This window comes from Rattus norvegicus, chromosome X (assembly GCF_021556685.1).
Source record: "Rattus norvegicus strain SHRSP/BbbUtx chromosome X, alternate assembly SHRSP_T2T, whole genome shotgun sequence".
Taxonomy (NCBI): Eukaryota; Metazoa; Chordata; class Mammalia; order Rodentia; family Muridae; genus Rattus; species Rattus norvegicus.
In genome coordinates this window covers 37,719,401-37,746,259 of record NC_141554.1, presented here as the reverse complement: position 1 = coordinate 37,746,259, position 26,859 = coordinate 37,719,401, and the positions used below count along the sequence as shown (strand labels likewise).

Genomic DNA, 26,859 nt, shown 5'->3' with positions numbered 1-26,859 from the left:
CAAACCCCCAAAGCCCCCACCTTAAGGGTTTAACATCATTAGAAAGTAAGATTGTCTTAATTCTAGTAAGACCACAGTCTCACTGAGTGGGGATCGATAATGGTGGAGGTTAATGTGGAGGAAAAAGATATTAATTTCTACCTGAGCCTCTTTCGTAATAAATTGTGCTCTGTGTGAAAGACGGAACACATCGTTCCATATTATTATTCAACATTGTTCAATAGTATTGTTTTATATCACTGTACGTGATGACATATGACGTACTATTGTTTTAGTCTGGAGATGGAGCAGAAGCTGTATCATTCAAATGAACTTATAGACCATATATCAGCACCACGGCACATAATGAGGTACCCTTGGGCAGTTCAGCATGTATGGGAACTTGGGGGAAAATGCCAACTCATGGGCTGCACTCAGACCTGCTTCATCAAAATTTCTAAGGTGGTGTCTAGGAATGTGTGTTGTAATCAACACTTTATTTGGCTCTCACACTTTGAGGTCATGTGGGCATTGTATTAGTTGCTTTTCTGTTCTATGATAAAAGGCTATGACCAAGACAACTTACAGAAGAAAGGCTTTATTTTGCTTATAGTTCCAGAGAGAGAGTTCAAAATGGCAGGTCAAAGGCTACTTGCAGACATGGCAGACAGAGCAGGATGCTGAGAGCTCCCACCCTTTAGTTTTCTTCTTTGCTTGTATATATGTTGGTGTACCACATGTGTACTAGGTACGCGTGAAGGCTAGAAGAAGCCATAATATTCTTTAGAACTGGATTCATAGACAAGTTGTAAGCCACTGTGCAGTTCTGGGAATTGAACCTGTGTCCTCTGGAGGAACAGCCAGTGTTCTTAACCACTAAGCCACTTCTTCAGCTTCTGAGAGCTCACATCTTGAACTGCATGCAAGAAGTAAACTACAGGTAGGGTGAAGCCTTAAGCTCTCAAAGCCTGCCCTATTGACATAATTCCTCCATCGAGGCCATTCTTCCTAAACCTCTACAAACAGTGCCACAAACTGGAGAACAAATATTCAAATGCCTGAGACATTTCTCATACAGAAGCAAACATACACATTTCTGTTCTTGAAAAGATATTTAATTACCACACAAGTGCCAATAGAAAAAAACTGAACTCCCAACAAATTACCTTTTCAATCCCGCTCTCCCTTTATACACAGTACACACCCTTTGGAAAGTGTAATCTAAAAATGAACTTCTACCATAGTCTGGGAAGTAGTACATTAAAAGCAGCACAAACAAAAATGACCAATTTAAGCTAAATTTCAAAGAAATACCTTGTTTCCTACCTTGCTTTTCTTGGTAGGTAATATAACAGTTAAACAATACACAGACCATTATTAAGAACTAGCTATAATACATGGCGTCTTTCTACTCCCCTTACAAACAATGAGAGTGTTGGTCAATGTTTATATTCATTTTCATCACCATTCTGAAATTTCTCTTCATGGCTTATCTTGTTCCCGGAGTGGTTCTATGGCAGATAGGAGTTGCTGAAATGTGGGGCGCTTTTCTGGAAGCTAAATAAAAGAGAACCCCAATGTGTTAGATGATAAGCGCATAATGTAAAAGAACACTAGAGAGGCTGGGGATGTAGCACAGTTGGTCAAGTGCTAGCCTAGAATGCAAGACACCCTTGTGTCAGTTCCCACCACCACATTAACCAGGTATGGTGGCATATATCTGTAATCTGAGGACTTGAGAGGAAGAGGCAGGAGGATCATATGTTCAAAGTCATCCTCAGCTATACAGCAAGTTTGAGGCCAGCCTTGGCTATGCAAGTCCCTGACTCAAAAATTAAATGACAAATAGCAATACAGGACTGGGTGTGAGCACTTGCCCCCAAGTTCCAATCTTCAGAACCCACATAAAAGCCAGACGTGTGACATGATTCTGTGGTCCCAGCTCTCCTATAGCAAAATGGGAGGTGGAGACTGGAGAATGACTGGAAGCTCCCAGGTCAACTAAGTTGGTGTGCATAATAGCAAACAAGACAATCTTCTGTCTCAAGCAAGGCGGATGGTAAGGATTGACACTGAACACAAGCACACAATGGCACTAGTATACCTATATTCACAAACAGTGCATACTGCCCACGCACATGCGTGCATACACACAAAACACACACACACACACACACACACACACACACACACACACACACACGAACAATTTATAAAACATGTGTAGCATGGTCCTAATGTGAATGAGTCTATTCCATTTGAGAGAGGGTCTCACTGAGTAGCCATATCTGGCCTGGAGCATATGTAGACTAGGCTGGCCTTGAACTCACAAAGATTTGCTTTGCCTCAGCCTCCTTTAGTTGATAAGATTCAAGGTATGCATACCACACCCACTGAATGACTTTTGAAACCTGGAAACACCATAAACTTTTCTACTAAGATTCAGAATAAGACAAGGGTGCCTTTTGTACTCACTATTCCTAAGATCATGTTGAAATTACTAATCAGTGCACCCAGAAAGCAAAAATAAATAAATAAATAAATAACAACAACAACAAAAAATAAACCAAACCAAACCAAACCAAACAAACAAACAAACAAAAAAACCCAAAAAACCAGCCCCAAGAATTAGGAGATGAAAAATTTTTGCATAGGACACAATTATATGCTTGAAAATTTAAGAGGTTTCGTGGTAGAATTTCTTAAACAGTAAAGGATTTCACTATGTGTGTAGGGTAAAAAAAAAAAAAACAATTAACGAATAAAATCAATAGCCAATAGTAACCAGTCAGAAGATATGATGGGATGGAACACATCATTTATAATAACAACAATATCAAAATTAAATCCTTAACAATGTATCCCTCAATAAGGAGAAACTTAAAAGATAGAGATGTAGGCTGGAACATATATTAGGAAAAATTCGTCTTTGTCCTAGAGTAGGATATCTCCATGTCATGGAGATATAGAATTTCTCCACTTGAAATGTACAGAAAGCATAATCTTAAAGAGTCGCACTTAATATAGATGAATTTATTTTCCAGACGTTGAATTTGCAAAATGGCTCAGAAGCTATGAAGAATAAAAAATCATGAGGGTTCTAGCCTACAAGATATCACATAATATTCTGTTATGTAGCCACATGTAATTAAAATACTGTGGCGATGGCACAGAAAGACCAGACCATAGAAAAGGTAGTCCCAAAATAAATCAATATTATTCTGCGGGGAAATGGAAAGTGATATTAGTACGGCCTCTCTCTGTCATTAAGGTGGTTCCTTATCTCCTGGTAGTGTTTTAGTAAACGGTGCTTCCAACAACAGGATAAACATTATATGATTGGACTACAGTTTATGCTATCCATAGTAAAAACACAATAAAATAAATACTTTTAAAGCTTCGTTTTTGTATTGTCCAAAATTTTTCAATGGCTTCACACTGCTTGAAAAAATTGAATCTCTCCCCCTCCTCTCCCTCCCTCTCCTTATCATTTTTCTCTCTTTGGGATACAGAATCTTGATCAAATTTACTCCTCTGGATTTATTTTCAGCCTTTCCAACAACAGCTTTAGCTGAGAACACGAAGCCTGCATCTACATCTTTGCTTGTGGTATTCTCATTTGGACATACTTTGGCACCATCTCTACTCATATACTAAGGACTATGAAAAGGTTTCCTGCTCCAGCTCAGATACCAATGCATTGAAAGGAGCTGCTCTACATTCTCTGAGCCCATGCTACTTTCTATCTTTTTAATCTGGGTACATAATTATAAACTTCTTGATGTTTTTAGTTCTGTCTCTGTCTCCGTTTCCCTGTCTCCCTGTCTCCCTGTCTCCCTGTCTCCTTCTCTCTCTCTCTCTCTCTCTCTCTCTCTCTCTCTCTCTCTGTCACACACACACACACACACACACGTACACACATTGCCCACCATGTATATATATGAAAAGCTTTTGAGTTCAGGTAAGGAAGTAGAGGAGCCGCAGACCTAACACCCCCAATTAGATGTTTAAACATCTAAGACATTCATGATGGAATTTGCTCCATTTTAGTCCCATATCTGCCCTGTGTAACACCTTTATCTTCTATCTTGGTGTTTGGGGGATTAGAAGATAGGGTAGGGGATGAAGAAGAGAAGGAAAAAACAGAAGAGAAGGCCTTTCATGTGATCTCTGTATGAGATTAGATGTCTCTGTCATATATTTTTGAGTAGAGGGGAGATTTCATACTTTTGTTAAGAATGAGGCCTTGGAGCTACACAAAAAACTATAGTATGGGCAACCGAGGAAAGCTGAGAGCAGGGGAGGTGGTCCTCTCCAGGGAAAAGCACATCTATTGGTGTCCAGTGCCAAAAGGTCAGGCCTCAAAATATACATGTAATGTACAAGTAACATGACTTAACAGTTTATATTTATAAATACACACACACACACACACACACACACACACACACACATATATATATATATGCATGCAATAATGGTAAATGAAAGAAGAGGATATGAATTTGAAGGAAAGCAAGAAGGAGTAAATGAAAAGAAGGGAGAGATTTGGAGGGAGAAGAGCCAAAGGAGATATTTAATTACATTATAATCATTACATTATAATTAATTATAATTGCAGTACATTATAATCTCAAAAAGAAAACAAAAGATAGCTGGGCGGTGGTGTCACACACCTTTGATCCCAACACTTAGGACAGAGGTAGAGGCAGGCAAATTTCTGAGTTCAAGGCCTGCTTGGTCTACAGGGCAAGTTCCAGGACAGCCCAGGGCTACAAAAAGAAACCTTCTCTTGAAAAACCAACCCAACCCAAACAAACAAACAAAAACTGTTAAAAAATTAAAATGTTTGAAAAAAACACACAAAAGAGCAAGGACACTGACACCAGTCAGTCTGCCTCTTTAATAAATGTGACTTAAGGGTACTCACATAACCTCCCTGGCCTTCTATTTCCTCACTTGTCAGTTTTATTAACAACGACATGTTTTCTGATGAGTTAATATACATAAACTTTTTAGAACTGTACTGTAAGTTGTTCAGTAAATTGTCTGCACCTGGCTTGTTTTTTGTTTTATTGTTGTGTTGTTGTTTTACATTACAAATAAATATGACCCAGGACCATTTTCAACATATCTCTAGCAGGTACTTTCTTTTTCTCATCTCCACTGATGCCCCCGCCCCCATCCACATCCTTAACCCCCTGTCCAACCTCCTCAGGGATGATACTTACCTCATGCCAGCAGCTGTACATTATCTGGTAGATAGTGTCTGATGCTAGTTGGGGCCGGTAGAGTCTGTGGCCCTGGGAGACCTTCACAACCACTTCAGAGTTATCATATAAGTCATAGGGCTGCTTGCCTAGGCTAAACACCTCCCACATCAGGATCCCTGTAGTGCATCCGGGAGCAGCCAGCAGACAGAAGAGAAAGGAGAGCCAGTGTCAGAAGGACCAGGGCTTGTGGAAGGAACTTCACATCACAGGACCAGAAAGCTATCGGCCAGAACAAGGGATTTCTGGGAAACGAGGCCTAGTAGTGAACATGATTGTTGTGGGGAGGGTGGTATGGGGGGAGGATGGGGATGGGAACACCCATATAGAAGGGGAGGGGGATGGGTTAGGGGAATGTTGGCCTGGAAACCGGGAAGGGGAATAACAATCGAAATGTAAATAAGAAATACTCAAGTTAATAAAGATTAAAAAAATTAAAAAAAAAAGAATATACCAAACTACTTAGAAATGCTGGGCATATTTTGTGTCTAGGCCAGTTTTTCACTGTTATGTGGATCTCCTAAATAGCTTTTTGTTGTACTTGTTCCATGAAGATTAATAAAAAATATAGGAGGGTTGAAACCAAAAAAAAAAGAAAGGGGGAAGTTGGGCTTGGGTTATCACTTCTAAAAGTTTCTGCAGTTTTTTCCAGAGCCCTCTCGGCTTGTTAGCCAAGGAATGATGGCAACAGCAGGGGGAGCCACCTGGGGCTTAGGTTCACAGGGTGCTTTAGGGGGTCATTTAGGGTCTCATGCAGCCTCACACTGACAACAAGCTGTGTAGTAAGCTACCATCCCAACACGTATGAGTGATGAAGTCCTTGCCTTTTCTTTTTCCCTGCTTTTGCACTTGTGTACAACTTCATCATCACATAATTACATTACCTTTTGATAGAAATGTGAAGCTAAAACAATGGATGCCCGTATCACTGTCTGTGGTTGGAGTTGGTCTGTCACCATCTTTCATGGGTACGGTGCCATTTTGGCAATTTGAGAAAAAGCTCCCGGCTATTATTCCATTGGGAACTTGAACTCATGGCTTATCTGTCCATTTTCAGAGTGTTCACAGTCCTCTAGCTCATGAAAGCCATGGTAGACTCCAAGATAAGGCACCAAGTTGGGGTGTTTGTGATGATCAAGAGAATGACATGTGGGGTCTCTCTGATGTGGCCTGTGAAAGGCTAGTTCTCCCACTTGTAGGCCAAGTCAATTCCTTAACACCTCCCAACCTTAGCTCTCCTACCAAACCTTCTAGAGTTGCCATGAGAATTAAGTAGGATAGGACACACAGCGCATTTGAAAGAGCATCAGGACACTGAAAATGCTTGCTTTATCGTGCCATTCTTTCCAAGACTTCAAATCAGTGGTTCTCAACCTTCCTAATGCTGCAACCCTTTTATACAGTTCCTCATGTTGTGGTGATGCCCAACCATACAATTATTCGTTGCTACTTCATAACTGTAATTTTGCTACTCTTCGGAACAGTAATGTAAAATATCTGTGTTTTCTGGGGACCCTAACAACCCCTGTGGATCCTTTGACCTCCAAAAGGGGTGTGACGCACAAGTTGGTCACAACTCATATGTTGGTCACAACCCACAGGCTGAGAACCACTGCTTTAAACAGCCTGGTTCAAAGCTGTGGACAAACAACATATACAGCAAGGCATGCAATTGTTCTCAAACCTCAAACTTTGAGTGGCAGTAGTTATGTAAACTACTAGTAATAAAGCAGTCTTACATGTTATAGTATCTCTTCCTTTATACACATATTCTACTTCTATGAAAGAGTGACACTCCAACTTCGAAAGGCTGCACCCATATTCCAAGGCCAGTAGCACTGCATAAAGTAACTAGAGGAGGGAGGATCTTCTTGGAGAGGAGTTTTTCAGAGGCCCTGATTCATTTTGAATAGCCATACCAGCAGTAGATTACTTAAAAATAGTTATTGTTTGTAAACGGTCACAAAACATCTGCAACTAGGTTCTGTTTTCTGAGGTGGAAAGATCAGGTTGGATAATTCCATTTTTTTGGTGATTCAAAAAATGAATCATAGTTACACTCATGCCCGGAACCAGTGGTTTATACTTAAGCCCTCCAATCTTTGGGCTTTCAAAGAAACTAACATTTACATTTTTAATGATTCCGTCGCAAAACTCTTTGAGGCTAAAACAGGTGGTTCACACCTATCATCCTATATTTGGGGAGACTATGGAGGCAGTAGGATTATGATTTTGAGACCAACCTCAATTACATAGATTTTGTTTGTTCAAAACAAAACAAACCAAACAAAAACTGTTTGAAAGTTTCCCTGGAAAAGCCCCTAAGTCCTTTGATTCTGTTGGCAGACACTAACATGATGTAAATTATGGAAAGTGTACAAGACTTCCTAACACTGAACCCCAGGAAGGAAACTGTCCTCTTCAACCACTTGCTTGTCTCACACCACATGTGTAATTTTGTAAAGGCTCGGGGTTCTTTTTCAAATGGATGTTGCTGTTCTTGTGGTTTCCTGTTGTGGAAGCCAACTTAAGAAACGGGGCCAGGATGCTGTGTGGTCACTTCCTTACCAAACGCCCATACGTCCGACTTGCTGCTGTATTTGAAATAGTGAAACACCTCTGGGGCCGACCACTTGACTGGAAACTTGGTTCCTACTGAACTGACATACTGGTCATCAAGGACATATCTGTAGGGAAAGCATCAACACAGACATTAACACAAATGGTCTTGAAAACTGGGATCACCTTGACAAAACATTGTTGTTTCTATGGCCCCCTCTCAGGCAGATCGGTGAAGGGCATCGAACTCTCCTTAGCTGAATGCTTCAGTTTTCTAGCCAATTTACATTGATTTCCTCTCTCCTCTGCCCCACCCCCAACCCCACCCAGTTAGTCTTCCTGAGATAAGCTCTTGTGTAGCCCAGGCTGACCTTGAACTATGTAGCAGAGCATGACCTTGAACTCCTGATACTCTGCCTCTACCTCTCAAATGCTAGGATTGTGTATATGTACCACTACATCTGGTCCTTTGATTTCTTTTTAGTGTGACAGCTTAGTTTCTAGGGGTTTGTAAGCATTTAAGAAATATACCTCTAAAAATAGCAAAATTTGAGTGGAAAATGCTTGGTAATGATCAAACCCCACAAACATGTGAAAGTACAGTCACTCAGAATTCCACCCCAGCAATGTCTGGTAATTCTATCTCTCAAGATGCATATTTTGCTTGTGTTTTCTGATTTTTATCTTTTCTCTGTAATTTGAACAGAACTGGAACTCTGTTGGATTGAGACTTGCTTTATTTTTTCTTCAGCATCATGCTGTGAGGGGTTGCCCAGATGCCATGTTTTTCCCTCCACCATCATGTTTGGTGACTGAATAGCACCTACTATTATGGAGTAATTCAATTGATTGAATTGTATAAACCATTCTTAATTTTCTTTCTTTTTTTTTTTCTTTTTTTTTTTTTTTTTTCGGAGCTGGGGACCGAATCCAGGGCCTTGCGGTTGCTAGGCAAGCGCTCTACCACTGAGCCAAATCCCCAACCCCTTAATTTTCTATCATAAATAATATCTGATGTTAAAAAAATAGAAATTCAAAAATGTCCACCAAGCTGAGGTTTTAAAATGATTATAAAATGTAAGTAACCCTTATGTATTTACATTGGCAAATAGGTAAATACACAGAAATATGTAATTACACAGACTGCTATGCAACTGTTAAAAATGATAAAATAAAAGGTTGTTCATGGTGTATGGATATGTGCAAAAGCATGTATGTCTCATGTTTTTCTCCTTTGAGGGGAACACACAGTAAATGTGTATATTCATGGGTGTGTTTGGCTATTAAAAATAATGCCTGGGTTGGAAAGATGCTTCAGAAGTTAAGAGAATGCACTGCTCTTCTAGAGGACTTGAGTTTGAATCTCAGCACCTATACCAGATAGCTCACAGCCCCATGTAGTTCCAGCTCCAGGAGGCTCCCACTCCTTTGGACTCTTTGGGCACCTACACTCATGTTCACACACCTACATAGACACAAAGACACGTAGTTAAGAATGATAAAAATCTTTTTTTAAAAGAATAATACCAATGGAATTACTATAAAATGAAACCAAAATGGTTCCCGTAGAAAAATTAGTATAGTCAAAATTTATGTGTGTGATATATTTATGTGTGATATAGTTGATGCATGTGTGTGCTCATAGATGCATATGTAGAAGCCTGTTGGATGCTTTTTCTTAAGATTTATTTATTTATTATATATAAGTACACTGTAGCTGTCTTCAGACACCAGAAGAGGGCATTGGATCCCATTACAGATGGTTGTGAGCCACCATGTGGTTGCTGGGATTTGAACTCAGGACCTCTGGAAGAGCAGTCCGTGCTCTTAACCACTGAGCCATCTCTCCAGCCCCGTGTTGGATGCTTTTATCAATTGCTTTATACCTTCATTTTAAAAAATATTTTACTTTTAATTGTGTATCTGTTCAATGGCTCTCTCCATCTCTTTCTGTGTGTGTGTGTGAGTGTGTGTGTGTGTGTGTGTGTGTGTGTGTGTGTGTGTGTGTGTGTACTCAAAGAGGCCAGAAGAGGGTGTTGGGTATCCTGAAGCTGGAGTTACAAGAAGTTGTGAGACACCTGACACAGATGCCGAGAATCCAACTCCAGTCCTCTGAAAAAGCAGTCCTTAATTGCCGAGCCATCTCTCTAGCCTCTCCAAATTACTCTTTGAAATAGCATCTCTCACTGAACCTGGAGCTTGCTGACTGACTAGAATGGCTGGCTCTCCTATCTCTGCTGTACAGTTGCTGGGGTTAGTGGCACACCGCAGTGCCTGGATGTAATGCGGGTACTGGGAATCCAAAACCAACCTCATGTTTAATCAGCAAACACTCTACCAACTGAGCCCGTCACCCAGCTTGAAATCAAATTCTTGACCACAACTGATGGAAACGCCACAGCTCGCAGTGTATAAGAAGTCATTAATGTGATAAGTGGGAACACCAGAAAGAAAAGCTGTCTGGGGACATTACTGGCTTACCTCGTCATTCCAAAGTCTGAGACTTTCACGGAGAGATCACTGTCCACCAAACAGTTCCGAGCAGCCTTGGGAAGGAAAGCAAAATCTCCAAGTAGTAAAAGCAACCAAGCATCACCTGATAACAGACTCAAGCATTTTCCTCCCCTCAGCTTCAGTCTCAGCAAAATCCAACATAGCCTATCACAATTCCGTTTGCTCTGGAGTGAGCTTTTAAAAAAATCTCTTGTTTCGTTTTTTTTTTTTTTCAAAAAGGAAACATGCTTGCATAAATATGTTCACCCAAGCATTGAAAATATACTTGAACACAGAATCTCAGCTTAGCAAGGACATCCACTAGATCCTGTGCATTCACAGACACTTGGAAGTCATGCATGCTGCAACCAGGGCTTATGGGATGCATGGGCCTGGTGTGAGCAGTGTGCTTGGTATTCAGCATAAGGAGGTCTCAAGAGCTAAAGGCCAGTGAATACCAAATGGTACTCTAGTGAGTACCAAACAGTATTCCCGCCCTAACCCAAACACACACTTTCTTCCTGCCCCATCTCCCTCTTTGCCTCTTTAGTCATTGTATTAAATCACTGCTTTCCCACTAAGCTCTCAGAGTAAAGGTCAACTTCAGTTTATTGGCTTTGAGAAACATGAAATTGGTCCGTCTTTCCATCTGCTCTTCATACCACAGCACAGGGAGCTATGGAGTTCCTCATGACTTATTTTACTCTGATGGTTCTCTCCGTCTTTCAAATATTTTATTCTATGGTTGTGATCTTTGTATTGCAAAACCATCATCACATGCTCGCCGGAGTCCCAAATGTGCAAAGTAAAGTGAAGGCCTCCTCTTTGTCAGACCTCCCAGCAGCCCCTATCTCTGGAGGAGGGAATGGTAGGTTATGTTCTTCTTCTTCTCTCATTGAGCTTACCAAATCCCGATGTATGAACTGATGGCTCTCCAAGAAGGCCATGCCTTCACAGACATCATAGCACATTTCTAAGAGCTGGGAGCTTTCTAGTCCTTTCCCATGATTCTTCAGGTAATTAAGCAAGCAACCATTCGTTATATACTCTGTTACTATATAGATGGGGTATTTCTTTGAGCATACGCCATAGAATTTCACCAGCTTGGGATGGCTGAGTTTCCTGGAAAAGAATTGATCAGAAAAGTTCAGTTTTTGAGATGGCCTGAGCAAGAATAGAGAAAGAGAGCAGGGAGCTTTGGATCTTGTTTTGGGAAACAATAATGTTTGGAGGCATGAAAGATGACAGGGCTCGGGCACAGATCTGAGACTGGTGAATCCGACAGCCGCTCAGCAATGCTCTCAGTCTAGAGACTGCATTCACCTTTTCTCTCAAGAATCGGGATAGTGTTGTGTGTGAATTTGAAGGGTGTATGTAACATAAAAATGGTTGCTTTTTGGGGAAGTGAGACTACACATTTCCTTTTTTATATCTTCTTTTGTTCTCTCTTCTTTCTTGATCTTGAAAAAGCACGTGCACGCATGCACACACACACATTCATAAATGTGCACATGCATGTATGTTTTTGTGTGGCACCCAGAGGACAAACTCAGGTGTCGTCTTCAGAAAGGTCACCAATCTCCTTTGAGGTGGGGTCTTTCACTGGTCCAAAGCTTACCCAGCAGCATAGACTGACTGAGCAGTGAGTCCTAGGCGGCTACTGTCTCTACTTCTCCAGAGCTTAGAATAAGTTTTACAGATTATTTATAATACTCTTTAATGACAAAATACACTTTAATATTTCACCAGGAAACACTGGCTATATCATATACCAAGAAAGTTTTTATTTGGTTTTTAATTTTATGTTGTATGAAAGGGGGACACCAAAGGGCTTTCTTTAGTTTTTTTTTATTAGATATATTTCTTTATTTACATTTCAAATGTTATTCCCTTTCCCGGTTTTCTGTCGATAAGCCCCCATCCCCTCCCGCTTACCCATATGGTTGTTCCCCACTCCCACCCTTCTTACCACCCCCCCTCTCCGACATTCTCCTGCACTGGGGGTCCAACCTTGGCAGGACCAAGGGCTTCCCCTTCCACCATATATAATAATCTAGTTCTATTTCAAGTTCCTTGAAAAAAAATGAGAATAGGGAAAAATAATTGTTTAAAACTCAATTTGAGTTATACATGAGAGCTCTTGACTGTATTCTCTGCACTTAGGAGGGTGAGGTGGGGTCTTTGCTGTCATTTTAAGGCTAAGTTGGGTTATGCAGTAACTTTTCAAGCCACTTTGGGCTACAACATGAGACTGTCACAACCCCCCCCCAAATTTATTATTTTGCTACGGTGAAAGCAGAGTATTAAAGCAAGTACTGGAGGTCCTTGTAATGGGGTGAGATGCCCATAAAGACAGCTTTTGGACTGAGGCTTGTGTTCATATAGCATCTCTATTTTTGAACAATCCTTCAGTTACAGTAGTAGGACTTGCTGCAACTTCCCTGTCTCCTTTGATGTTTAAAAGGAATCACCAAGGAAATGGACACTGGCGTATTCACCTCTAAAGATGCCTCAGTAGACTGCTCAACAGTTCTTTCAATAGATATAGATATGCAAGCTAAGTAAACACTTTCTTCCCCAAGTTGCTTTTGGTTATGGTCTTTATCACAGCAATGAAAGTAGGTTAGGATCTGCAAATTTCACGTACTTTGTCTATGTGTGAGTGGTGGAGGAGAGAAGTCAGCCTTGGCTGTCACTTCTCTGGAGCCATCTACCTTGTTTGGATTTTGAGACAGGGTCTCTCATTGAGACCTTAGACACATCTGTTAGATAAGGTTGACTGAACAGTGAACTCCAAAGATCCAATTGCCTCCTTCTCCACCTCCTCCTGTTCTTCTTCCTCCACCTCCTTCCACCCTTCCTCTCCATGCTCTTCCTCCTCCTCCTCCTTCCCCTCTTCCTTCTTAGTTCTGGGACTACAAGCACATATGACCATTCACGGATTTTTTTATATGGGCTCAAAGGCTGAACTCATATTTGCACAGCCAGCACTTTACTGATTGAACCATCTCCTGACCAAGGCCCTGCTATAACACTTCCTAATCCTTCCTGATTGGTTTTCTAAAAAAGTGACCAGCCAGGCTATTTTACCTGGATTAGAAGTGTTTCTACGGATGAAGAGCTTGCCCACTCCAGGACTCCTGAAGATCATATTCAAGTCTGTTCTTTCAAGTGTGAACCACGCTTTTCTTAACAAACACCATTGGCTAATGCATAGTTGTTTGTGGGAAATGTGAAGGGAATTTGGATATACTGAGTGCTGTATCTACTTGTAACTACTAAGGTCCTTTGTAGCACAGGACAAAGTAGTGAGCAGGAGAAAGTTCAAGGGTAGAGAGTCTAAAGGCACAGAGGCCATGGGCTACTTTCTCAATAGAGTCAGAAATATTCTAAATTCAAACATGGGTGTTTAAGGTATTATGCAAGCCTACTTGTCAAATTAGGAGCATAATATTGATTTTATTTAACAGTTAGGCCAAAATAAATATGAAAATAAAAGTTAAATATTAAATGTACAATGTATGCCAGGCTTGGCAAGTGTTATAGACAGGGACTGCTAATGTTAACGTTCTTATATGGAGACTCAACATTGTCATTCCTGAGGAGAAACTTACATCATGGTCTGGGCCTCCTGAAAGAATTCATCTTCTGACATGGCGCCCTCCTTGATCATCTTTACAGCCACAGAATACTGCCCCTTCCACTTGCCCAGCTGGACCACTCCAAACTGGCCACTGCCCAGCTCCTTCAACAAGGCGATCTCTTCTCTTTTCAGTTCCCAAATTCCTAATGAAGCAAGGCAGATACCTTAGAAGCTGTGTCAACAACTACCAAAGTGATTTCTTCAGCAAGGACATTTGTGGATCCACAAAATGAAGACCAGCAATTTCAATTTAAACATCAATTTAAGTTAATAACGTAAATCCTCAGTGAACTGGTATCATGACCATATCATAGGAAAATGCTGTTCTCAAAGCAGCTGCACTTCTTGACACAAAAAGTCAAAATGAAGCCCCCACCCACTGGGGGTGTCTTGGCGATAGTTAATATAAAATGTGCTTAATGCTCTTAGGTTGGTAAAACATTGTTAGATTTTTTTCGAATAAAACAAATTAAGCTGTCATCAAGGTGGATGTTATTACTCTAAAGACACAGAGTTGAGGACTGGTTCCAAATAGGAGCAGGCATCGAATCCAGGAAAAAGAATGGACAGGTAAGGGGTGCCAGAGGCAAATGGCAATGGCTGGTAAGAATAAGCTGTTGGCTTGCTAACTCTGGGGAGACTCCAGGGTTTGATGTAGATAGAAGGTTTTTAAAAAATGGGTGATATAAATGATATAAACTAAATGTCTCCCTGGTGCAATCGCCATCCTTCCTGTCATTCACTGTGTGTCAGTTAGGTAATCATGCATTCCAACCCCAAATGGTGGCAAATGGAGTTTAAGAGCCCAGGGATATGTCCATACCACTTCCCAGAGCCACAGACACCGGGACCTTGTTGGCCTTGGTTGACACTGGGTGGCGGAGCCTTGTGATCATGCCTGTAATGGAATCAGCAACATAGTATCAATGTCATCATCGTATCATGTTACATAGAATCACTGCATACTCCCCTAGTAAACTGAAAATGTGGGGGTGTTGAGAGATAGAAAGAGAATCAACAGTAAGTATATTCATCCTGTCCTTGTCCTTGTATTCAGTGACTTGAATCGACACATTCACCTAATGCAAAGCAAAATCTAAAAGAGCCAGTTACTTTGTGTGAAATTTCATAGGGACTAGGTGCTAGATGGAATCTTTTACATAACATTTTTTTCTCATTCATATTTTACTATCTTTTGCTAGTCCTACATTTACATATGCATATAAATAGCACATAAGTCTGCAAAATCTCATATAATAAACATATTTTACATATAAAACAAACAATCTTAAAATTAAATCTATTTCCAATTTATGTTAAATGCTTAAGTCATTTTTATTTACACGTAACTATGGTAAAGCTGAGTTAAAATAATCATGCTGATAGTGTCTTGAAAGGAGCCACTCAAAAGAGTAAAATGATTATTGCTTTAGGCATAGGATGGTTTTTACCACACATGTGTTTTCTTTTCATCCTATTTAGGTATTTGTTTCTGTTTGAGTGTTTTTCAAATGTTTTCAGTACCATACCTTTAATCAGCAGAAATAAATATCTGCATGTGCAATGTAAATTTTTATTTTGTAAAGCCTATAAATATCTATATAGAAATGTGTATGTTTATGCATATATAAATATACACATATAAGGGAAATTATGATTATTTTAAAAGTATTTTGCATCTTATGCTTTCTATTAGAAATGCAATGTCATTGTGATAAAATATTTTAATTAAAAACAAATTAGAAATGAATGCCTTCTTTGAAATATGTATTTGTGCAACTGCTGCTATAATAACTATTGTGTGAATCATAAAATACACTAATAAACTGAAGATTTAATGAAAACACAATGGTAAATCAACATTTTAATATCTTTTTACATCCTGTGTATCCTCTAAGGTGCAATTATTTACTGAGATAACTGTTTGTATAATACCTTTCCCAAGAGATGCTATTTATTATGATAAACAATTGAAGAAATGTGAGAAAAAATACAAACAAGAACCGAAACGGAATTGAAATGAAGTCAGACATGGTAGCGCTGCTTAGATGCAGAGCCCATGGCTTTTTTTCACTCACTGTTGGAAATTCACCAAGTCATTTCCTGTACTGAATATTGTTACAGACCTGGGACAGTTAGTACAATTAGTACCAGCACAGTTAGTAAAGCGCTTGAAGCACAAGCATAAGGATTTGAGTTCAGATTCCCAGTAATCATGTAAAACTCCGGCACTGTGGTGCACATCCTTGATTCTAGCACTGAGAAGGCAGGGACAGACAGATCCCTGGAGATTGATGACTAACCAACTGAGTGAGCTCCAGGTTCAGTGAGACCTGCTGTGTCAAAAAAAAGTGGAGAGTGACTGAGGAAGGCACCCAATATTGACCTTGTCTTAGTTGCTGTGATGAGACCCAGTCATGGTAATTCTTATAAAAGAAAGCATTTAATTGGGGCTGGCTTGCAGTTTCAGAGGTTTAGTCCAATATCATCATGATGAGAAGCATGGTGACATGCAGGAAGTGCTGGTGCAATAGCTGAGAACGACATATGTCCTGATCCACAGGCAGAGAGAGAGAGAGAGAGAGAGAGAGAGAGAGAGAGAGAGAGAAAGGGAGGGAGGGAGGGAGGGAGGGAGGGAGAGAGAGAGAGAGAGAGAGAGAGAGAGAGAGAGAGGGAGAGAGAGAGAGAGAGAGAGAGAGAGAGAGAGAGAGAGAGAGAGAGAAAGAGAGAGAACACCTAGGCCTTGTATGGACTTTTGAAACCTCAAAACCCACTCCCAGTAGTACACTTCCTCCAATAAGGCCACACCTCCTGATCCTTCTAATTTTTCCAATTGTGCCATTCCCTAGTGACTAAGCATTCAAAATATGAGCCTGTGGGGCCATTCTAAATCAAACTACCACATACTTCAGGCCTTTACACACATATGCAAATATGTATAAGTGCATACACATACAAACACAAACATGTGTACAACATGTACTACTCCCCCACAGAAAACAGGGAAACCCATCACTTAGACAATATTTTAAGAGAAAATAGTAGCTCATATTGAATATAAAAAATTACTAGTAGGATTGTACACTTCTGCAAACCACTTGACAACTTCACATTTTTAAATGTTCATAGCCTTTGGGAAACTAGCAGTAGAATCATTCAAGCAAATGAAGTGCTATACGCGCAGTGCTGTGCAATAAAATATCCATTAAAATGTAAAAATATCACACACGATCCACTGCTAATCACCAGAGGGTACGGCGAAGTGTAATAGAATTATACAGAGCTGATGAAAGAACAAGGCAAGCCATGAATCTTTGCATGGAAAGTCCTCTGAGGCAGGGTTAGCAAGGAAAATAAATAGTATGTGGATAATGATTTTATCTCTGTAAAGTGGAATGTTTATGAATATGCAATTTGCATATAACAAATATTAGCATCCGTATACAAAACTATATCATGATTGACTGAGAATTGGTACTGAGAAGTTACCAATCCAATGATGCTCATTTTTCTAATATTTGAATTTTACAATCAAACTTATTTTTATGGTCTAGGAAAAAAACTCTAGAAATAAAGTTTTTATTAAAACGATTTTCCTTTTAAGCCTGAAGAGATGGTTCCGTGGTTAAGAGCACTGGACTTCTCTTTTAGGGGATCTGAGTTGGGTTCCCAGCACACATATCAGGTAGTTGTCAACCCTCTGTAACTGCAGTTCTAGAGGTTATGGTGCCCTCTGCTTCTGGCCTCTGTGGGCACTGCATTCATGTCATGTCCATAAAACACACACACACACACACACACACACACACACACACACACACACACACACACACAGAGGGAGAGAGAGAGGGAGAGAGAGAGAGAGGAGACAGACAGACAGACAGACAGACAGACAATTTAAAAATCTTAAGAAAAAGAAATTTTCTTTTAACTTGCTCAAGTTAATCAACCTTATTCCTTCTAGTTTTGTAGAGTGTATTGTGTTATATTTGAGGAGGTGTGAGCTACAAATATCATAAAAGACAGAGATTGATAACATTTTCCCTCATTTCTTGGTATTCTATTAATCAAGAATATTAACAGGATCAATGGTATCCAAGAAAGCTGACATTTATATGCAAGGGCCTATAAAAGAAAAAAAAATGAAAGAAGTTACCTGCTGAATTATGTTGGTGATAGTGAATGAGCTTTGGAATAGAATCAAAGCAGTAGTTTTCAGCCAAGTATAATTTATTTTCAGCATTGGTATGCACGTGATAATGTTTGACAGTTCCTTTTTTGTCACTAGTAAAGAAAAAAGATGATGTTAGGAGGTTTTAAACACACAACAAAATTTTGATGAAACAATGAGTTGATAATTATTTTTGAATCTATTTATAAATTGGGGAGTAGGAAGACAGGGATGGTTATCCAAACTTGACATCTGGTCTTTCTCTGAAAGCATCCATGACAATCAGGAATTATGAAAGAGTGATTGATCCTCTCTGAACTCAGTGTGTCCTTTGTAAATATACAAAATTCATGCACAATAAATTTCAACTTTAGGTGCTAGCAATATGTCTCCGCCAATAAATGTTCCTGCAGTCAACTATGACATTCTGAGTTCAAATCCCATGATCTACATTCTGGAAAGAGAGAACTGACTTCCACAAATTGTCCTCTAACTTCTACAATGAGTACCCTCCCAGCAGAGGTAATACATAATACTAATACATTTTTGGGAAAAATTAATTTCAGGTACTGTTCCTTCTTTAGAAAGTATAAAAAGAGAATCTACAGAATCTGTCTTGGATGGCTATGAGCCTTGAAATTCTTTAGGATCATGTGAGAATAAAAATTCTCTTTTAAGATAATAATTGGGAGAAATGTGTGTGGGCAAAAAATGATTCAGTTGTGTGTATTCTTACCCCAGAGTTCCTTTGGGAATGGAGCATGCAGGAAGAAAAGCATGGGACTCATTCTATACTTAAAGATCTAGAACTCCTCTTTCCAGGCTGTTACCATCAGTTTAGCAGGCGTTTTCTATGTGTCAGGCCATGCTATGATCCAATGAGTGCATTACGTATACACTTTCCACATAAAACATTTTCTTCTGGGTCAGGCAGTGGTGGTGTTCACCTTTAATCCCAGAACTTGGGAGGGAGAGGCAGGTGGATCTCTGAGTTTGAGCCTACTCTGGTCTACAGAACAGCCAGGACTACTTAGAGAAATCCCGTCTCAACAAACAAACAAACAAATAAACAAGCAAACACCCCCTAATAAAATAATTTCTTTTCCTCCAGTCTACAATATTGTGATGAGTTCATGCACACTAATTGTGACTAGATTTTACTCTTAGATTTTAGAGTCCAGTTCTACTACTCACTGGCTTCCTTCACTGGTTTTTATGATTGGATGAAGTTGTCACACAAGAACAATGCCACAGGATCTCTGTGTTGCAAATGGTTGATCTGCTGGTGGTGTCAGTATGAATTGATGGCATTTCATAAAAGGGTTTTGCTTTCTCAAACCCAATGGCTCTATCTATAAAAAAATTCCTGCACCTTAAGATAAGGCTCAGGGAACACTGTGGAAGAGGGGATGGGAGGATTGTGAGAGCCAGAGGATCAGGGAGTCCGCTTGAGATTGTGTCTCCCGATAAGCTCAGAGGCTATACTCAGGAAGTCTCACAAACATGACTACCCAAGTGTGAGCTGGACAAGAATGACCCCAGTGAACATCCCAGACTGGATAAGGAAAAGCCCATGAGGCTTTAGCCTTACACAAAGAACTCCAGGCAACTGAGGAAAGCTGGGAGCAAGAAAGCTAGTCCTCCACCAGGAACAGCACAACAATTGGTTTCCCAATGCTGAACATTTGGCCTTGGAAACATACATACAAGAATATTATATGGACTTTATTGCCATTTTTTGTTTGTTTTTGTCAATTTGACACAAGCTAGAGCCATCAGAGAAGAAGGATTCCCCCCCTTGACAAAATGACACCATGGGGGGGGGTTGGGGATTTAGCTCAGTGGTAGAGCGCTTGCCTAGGAAGCGCAAGGCCCTGGGTTCGGTCCCCAGCTCCCTAAAAAAAGAACCAAAAAATAAAAATAAAAAAATGACACCATGGGATCCAGCAGTAAGGCATTTTCTCAATTAGTGATCAAATGGGGAGGGCCCAGCCCATGGTGGTGCCATGTCTGCCCTGTTGATCCTGGGTCCTAAAAGAAAGCTGGCTGAGCAAGCCATAGGGAGTGAGCCAGTAAGCATCACCCCTCCATGGTCTCTGCATCAGCTTCTGCCTCCTGGACCCTGCCCTGCTTGAGTTCCTGTCCTGACTTCCTTCAATAATGATATGGAAGTATAAGCCAAATAAACCCTTTCCTCCCCAAGTTGCTTTTTGGGCATGTGTTTTGTCGCGGCAGTAATAATCCTGACTAAGCTCAACAAGTTATATTTAGGACTATATATGTATACATATATGAATGTAATAACAATTGCTGAAGAAAGAGACCATGAATTTGAAGGAGATTAGGGATCAGTATATGGGAAGGTTTGGAGGGAAGAAAGGCTAGGAAGAAATGTAATTAAATTATAACCTCAAAATATTTTAAATTGCTTTCATTGAACTCCTTATCTACTTAATAATTTTCTACTGGATCAACTTCAAAAATGGATCTGGGGTGATGAAGTTCAGAGATGGGGCCATCTGACATTTCATTTGGCTCTATCCAGAGGGCCACAGCTGTCGTGATGCGCAGTCAACAGTATGTTCTCTAGGAGTTAGATTTGTTTCAGGCAATGACCACATAAAATCGAGCCTATGTGCTTATTAGAGGCAAGGATGCTGGTATTGCCAAATGCTGTATGGTCATTCAAGATACACCCTGTTATTTCAAATTGGAAGTAGGTATTCTGTAAAACAAATCTCAAAATAAGATATTTTTATCATCTAATTATTACAAATGCATATGCATGCTCTGTGGGGCTGGGGCACACCTCTACACAAGCCATTCAGTCTAGCTGTTAAGAAATATTTCTTTCAAATGGTCCATATCAATTCAGTGTCAGTTCAACCCCTGTCCCCAAAACACTGAGTGTTTCAGAGACACACTAGTGTGGATGAAAGCATATGACTTGGTTGTAGGTGGCCCAGCTTCAGATTGGTCACTTGTTCTGCCTCATGGGCTAATCTTTAAGAGCTCTCTTTGAACCACAGTCTTCTCATCTGTAAAGGGTCCTATTTACTCTGGAGGGGTTTTATAAGCAATACAAGACGTACTAGCCAATGGGAAAGTGACTTATGAATCTCTGGAAGGTGCATGCCCGTAATCCCAGCACTGGAGACACAAAGACAGAGGCTCGAGAGTTGGAGGCTACATAGTGAAGCTCTGTCTCAAGAAATCAACTTCTGGAGGGGGTTCCTGATGATACTGACTTTGGCGAGATGACACTGGGAAGTGTTACACACTCAAGGGTCAGGCATGCTAGAGTAGGCAGAACTACTCTTTCTTACCAGCAGCACCATTAACAGTAACTGCTCCTTCATTGGGTGTTACAGTGTGCCAGACAGTATCCTAATCTACCATGTGGTGGATTAAGTGATTTCATTCATAGAACAGAAAAAAATCATTTTTAAAAAGGTAAATGTGAATTTATTCACTAGCTCTGTTAAAACATTAGACAAAAACACATCCAAGTGTCTAGTAATTATAACACCAGCCCTCGCAGGGCAATCCAAATTTATTGAACTGTGAGTATTAAGTAATACAGAATTGTACCACTTTAATTATGGCTTTTAGTTGACATTTGACCACCTCAAAGCCATTGTTAGGTTGGTGGATTTAAATACTGTGGCTCCCTGTTGGATAGACACGCAATCTTTGGACAAGTACTACTGATGTGAATGCAGGAAGTTATTTTAATTGTGTGTCACAGGCCTAATCTGAACTAACCATCAACACCTTATTTCTTTGAATGCATTACAAATCATTTTGTACATCCCTTTCCAATGAGGAAATTCAGGACCAGAGCATGTTAAGAAACTTGTTCAACATAATAAAGGCCTGAAATGTGAAAAGTGACTTTGAAGGAGAACTTTTTTTAAAAGATTTATTTATTTATTATATATAGATACACTGTAGCTGTCTTCAGACACACCAGAGGAGGGCATCAGATCCCATTACAGATGGTTGTGAGCCAACATGTAGTTGCTGGGATTTGAACTCAGGACCTCTGGAAGAGCAGTCAGTGCCCTTAACCACTGAGCCATCTCTCCAGCTCAAATTAGAACTCTTAACTGCAAAGGCCAGCAGACAGACAGACAGGCAGGCAGGCAGATGAAAGATACTCAGAAAACACAAATACCTTCATTTAACCCCTTAGGAAAGGCTTACTGAGATTTGGCCCCGTGACAAGCTTCTCTGCTCAGCGGGCAGGTTGGGTTGTGAGTTTAGAAGTGATATGACTATATTTTTATGTTTCTCTTTCTGTGCTTGGGTCTGACTCGAAGGGACCCATATTGTTGTTTCAATAAATGTTTGTGGAGGTGTGCTGTGCCCACAGCACTCTCATGGGCAGGAGAAGGTCACTCAGAGCATAGCCTTTTGTAAGTAGAAGGTAGGAAAGCAATGGCTAATGGCAATATTCAACACAAATACATTCATCCCAAATTCCAGAGTTCAAGAGTGGTGTCTCACCTCAAAATACAACTAAGTGATCATCTTTTTCAAACAACAGTCACAAGAAGGAAAGGAAGCAAGTCTGCACTGCACTTACTTTACAGCCTTGCTGAATAAGGACACGGTGTACATCCCCATCTGGCTGGAATTCCTCACCATGAATGCGCCTTCTTTTCCCTGAAAAGGACCAATAATGCTTATTATTTTTGAAGATGATTTTTTATATAGGCAGTAGGCAAAAAAATTTTTTTGGTTCCTTTTTTTGGAGCTGGGGATCGAACCCAGGGCCTTGCGCTTCCTAGGTAAGCGCTCTACCACTGAGCTAAATCCCCAGCGCCCTAGGCAAAAATATTTTAAGATGAACTTTAAATGTCAGCAAAGGGACAGGTTACCCAACGCAGCACAGAAGGGGTCCCACAGCTTAGCTTTATTCTTTTTCTCACTTAGTTCCTTTCTCCCTCCCTCCCACTCCCACTCCCCCTCTCCCTCTCCCTCTCCCTCTCCCTCTCCCTCTCCCTCTCCCTCTCCCTCTCCCTCTCCCTCTCATTCTCCCTTCCTTCTGTTTCTTTCTTAGTACTGGAGATGGAAGCCAGGGCTTGACCTTTGCTAAGTGAGAACTTTACCTTTGAGTTTTATCCTCTCCCAAGTCAATATCATTATAAATCCATCCTGTGTGTGAACTCTTTTTTTTTCTAGATAATTTGCAACTTGCTGAATTTTTTTCTATTTTATACTTATGAAAGTTTAATATTTTCCTCTTCAGGTAAATGTGTGTGTGTGTGTGTGTGTGTGTGTGTGTGTGTGTGTGTGTGTGTGAGATATCACTATATATATTATATATCACAAATATATATGATATATCACTATCATATTCTGAAAATGTTTGAGAAAATTAGCAATGAAGAATAAACACTTTGTTAAAGTGGAAGCATTTATCATTCTCAAGGATTTATACCAATTGTAACCAGGGCCAGGTTCATAAAAAGCACAATAAACTATGGATGTAATCGCTTGCCAAGTGAGTCTATCACATTCTGTTGAGCACATCTCAAAACATAATCTATGGGTTTAATGTTTTGTTAGACTAAATTGTAGCGAAGTACCATTTTCATAGATCAAAAGAATTTACTATAGGTAAGATCATATCAATTAGCAATAAAATCAAGTAAAGTAGTTCCATAGCACATCTTCTGTGCTCTGGTTAGGTGCTAATGAGTAGTGAAATCCGATGAGAAAAATAATTCTATTGACAACTCTGACTCACATAAAGTCATTTTTCTTTGGCTAAGGGTATAAACACACACACACACACACACACACACACACACACACACACAATAGATTATTGTTTTCATGAGAATGGCTCCCATATGCTTGTATATTTGAATGCTTGGTCCCTGGTTGGTGGACTGTTTGGGAAGGATTAGGAGGTGTGGCCTTGTTTGGAGCTGTTACTGGGTGTGGGGATTGAGGTTTCAAGAGCCCACATCATTCCAGTTGGCTCTCCGTGTCTCACAGTTGTCTCGACATGCAAGCTTTCAGCTGCTGTTCCAGCACAATGCTTGCTTGCCTGTTGCATGTTCTCCACCAAGACTGGTCATGGATCAAACCTCTGAAATGCACTCTTTCTTATATAAGTTGCCTTGGTCACGGTATCTTTTCAATGCAGTGTAACTAGGGAGACATACCTAACAAATGCTATCATATGCGGTCCATCCCCGGCCCCCAAAAATGGAATTATCTGTCCCATTGGTGGTTCTGTGCTATCTCATCTTGCCTTGACTCTGGACTGAGACATGTGACATGCAATTGGACACTTGCCAATGCTGCCAAAACAGAGGGTCCTTAAGTGCTTGCACTGCTGAGCTTGTCCTCTTTGAAGGGTTTCTATTCTATGATAAGGGCCCAAGTCAGATGCTTGGTGAGAACATCAAGGACGAACTCCGGCATCCCAGTTGACCCTTAGTTATCCATCAGCAATACATTTGCCTGAATGAGCTGACTCTCAGAATTGTGAGGGAAAAAAAAGTCGTGTTTCAGGCTCTAAGTTTTGGGGTGATTTATTTATTTTTGAAGATAAGGTTGTTGAATGCATGGCAAAGAGACAGCAAGCTTCTCCATAACTAGAGTGGCTCCTACAGCTGGAGGTAGTTCATAATACAGCTAGAGTTCGGCTTCAGGAGATGCTAGTAACCCAAAGGCCAATGCTGTGGTGAGATGAAACTAGCAAAAATGTTTCTCAGAGAAACGCGTTCATCCTGGGACCAGCCAGAGACAGATATTCTAGGGCTGCAAGTGTAGTCTAGTGGTAGGAATGAATGCTTAACATGTAAATACACACATGCACACACACATACACACACACACTACACACACACACACACACACACACACACACACACACACACACACACATTGAGGTGAGTAGAGGAAAACACTATAATTTACCTTTTGTCTCAGTAACTGCTCAGATTGTGACCTGGAGATATTCCCAGCAAACCAGCTGCAAAAAGAATTCTGGGTTTGAGAATTAGTAATTTTTAAATTATACAACTTGTCCCTCAACTTTTGACTCTGTAAAATGAGACATCAGCCTAAAATATGGATTTTCAGACCTAACTGTTGGACAGTATTTCCTGAGGATATTTTTCAAAACTCAGATTCTTAGTCTCTATCTCCCAATTCTACTTCTGGGGTGAGGCCTAGCTAATATCAAGTTGTGCATAGGCTGCTAGAATCCTTCTAGGTGACTTCAAAGCTAGCCTACATTTCACTTTTTTGAACGAGGACCAGAGATTAGATCCCTGATGATTACAAAGGGAAAGCCAGGATAGCCAAGGATGAACACTCTTGTCTTTCAACCCAGCCATTTATTTTAATAACTCATTAGAAGCACATTTTATATCAACTAGTCTTAACACAAATGCTTTTCAATTTTTCTCTTCAGAACAGGAAGCGAAAAACATCTAAGATGATATCCAGACAGGAGGCAAAGACATGTGGGAAAGTCAAGTAGAATTCTTTTCCTTTAAAAAAAATAATTAACTGGACTGAAGACCCATGATGTAGTGTGATGAGGGCCGCAGGCCCAGCCATGCCCTGGTATTATGAGGACAAGTCTGAGGGTGGTGCATGGCGCATGGGAGGGCACGAAGGAGAGCTTAGGTGCATGTCTGCCACAATCGGCCTGTGTACTCCAGGATGGAAAATCCCCACAGAGATTTGCAGTATTTTTTTTAGTGTAAAAGATCAATATTGGATGCCAGATCAAGGTTCAGAGGAAGAAAGGGAGATTGGTATGATATTGATTATGTTGAAAGCAAGATGAAAATCACCCAGGAGTTTCTCTGGTCGTTAACAAAAGAACCAAATTAGCAAGCACAGTAGCTGCCACATCTGTTTGACCTCTGGGCCAGGTGTTCCCTCCCAAGGACATCAGAGAAAATGGATCAATGCTCTTTCTGAATGATTCCGCTGTTTGAAGTCATCTATAGAAGATCCATGGGACTGAACAACTATGGGCTAAGAACTTACTGTCTTTTGGGAAGTGCCTAATGGAGAGATTCTGTTCAAGGATGACTCTTCAATTGGATTAAGTATGTGCATCCAGGAAGCCACAATGAGATTGGCATAGTTAGTAACATAGAATCTGTTGTTAGACTCTTCCAATTCTCGTGTCTGTTTCTTGGTTTCAATTTTAGGCCAGCCCTCTCCTCATAAAGGAGTGATATCAGCCACAGTCCACATCCTCAAGATCTGGCCCCCACTGATTAACCCTCCTCCGTTCCTCCCTCCCTGCTACTCTAGTAATAATTACCACTTGGGGATCCATCCCATAGGCAGCCACCAAACTCAGACACTATTGCAGATGCCAAGAAGTGCTTGCTGACAGGAGCCTGATATAGCTGTCTCCTGAGAGGCTCTGCCAGAGTCTGACAAATACAGATGTGAATGCTCACAGCCAACCATTGAACTGAGCATGGGGTCCCCAATGGAGAAATTAGAGAAAGGACTGAAGGGGTTTGCAACCCCATAGGAAGAACAACAATACCGACCAACCAGAAACCCCAGAGCTCCCAGGGACTAAACCACCAACCAAAGAGTACACATGGAGGGACCCATGGCTCCAGCTGCATATGTAGCAGAGGATGGCCTTGTCAGGCATCCATGGTAGGAGAGGCTCTTGGTCTTGTCAAGGCTCAATGCCCCATTGTAGGGTAATGTCAGGGTGGGGAGGCAGGAGGGAGTGGGTG

The 26,859-nt window shown here is 40.6% G+C and overlaps 1 protein-coding gene and 1 pseudogene across 2 annotated transcripts in view; one reads left to right on the top strand and one right to left on the bottom strand.

Moving 5' to 3' along the window:
• Positions 1-561: 561 nt before the first annotated feature.
• Positions 562-26,859, bottom strand: part of Bmx (BMX non-receptor tyrosine kinase) — a 62,769-nt gene continuing 36,471 nt past the window's right edge. The window contains exons 10-19 of one of the 2 annotated variants that reach the window (XM_087600457.1): positions 25,055-25,109; positions 22,704-22,783; positions 18,101-18,228; positions 14,768-14,842; positions 13,916-14,087; positions 11,207-11,423; positions 10,290-10,354; positions 7,818-7,936; positions 5,211-5,368; positions 562-1,536 (exon numbers count right to left, since the gene is read on the bottom strand). In XM_087600457.1, the coding sequence (XP_087456583.1) occupies positions 1,462-1,536; positions 5,211-5,368; positions 7,818-7,936; positions 10,290-10,354; positions 11,207-11,423; positions 13,916-14,087; positions 14,768-14,842; positions 18,101-18,228; positions 22,704-22,783; positions 25,055-25,109 (1,144 nt within the window). In that variant the 3' untranslated portion in view covers positions 562-1,461. The remainder of the gene's footprint in view (positions 1,537-5,210; positions 5,369-7,817; positions 7,937-10,289; positions 10,355-11,206; positions 11,424-13,915; positions 14,088-14,767; positions 14,843-18,100; positions 18,229-22,703; positions 22,784-25,054; positions 25,110-26,859) is intronic. The other variant, NM_001109016.1, reaches the window with a different exon arrangement.
• On the top strand, positions 25,701-25,981 carry Coa5-ps1 (cytochrome c oxidase assembly factor 5, pseudogene 1; annotated as a pseudogene).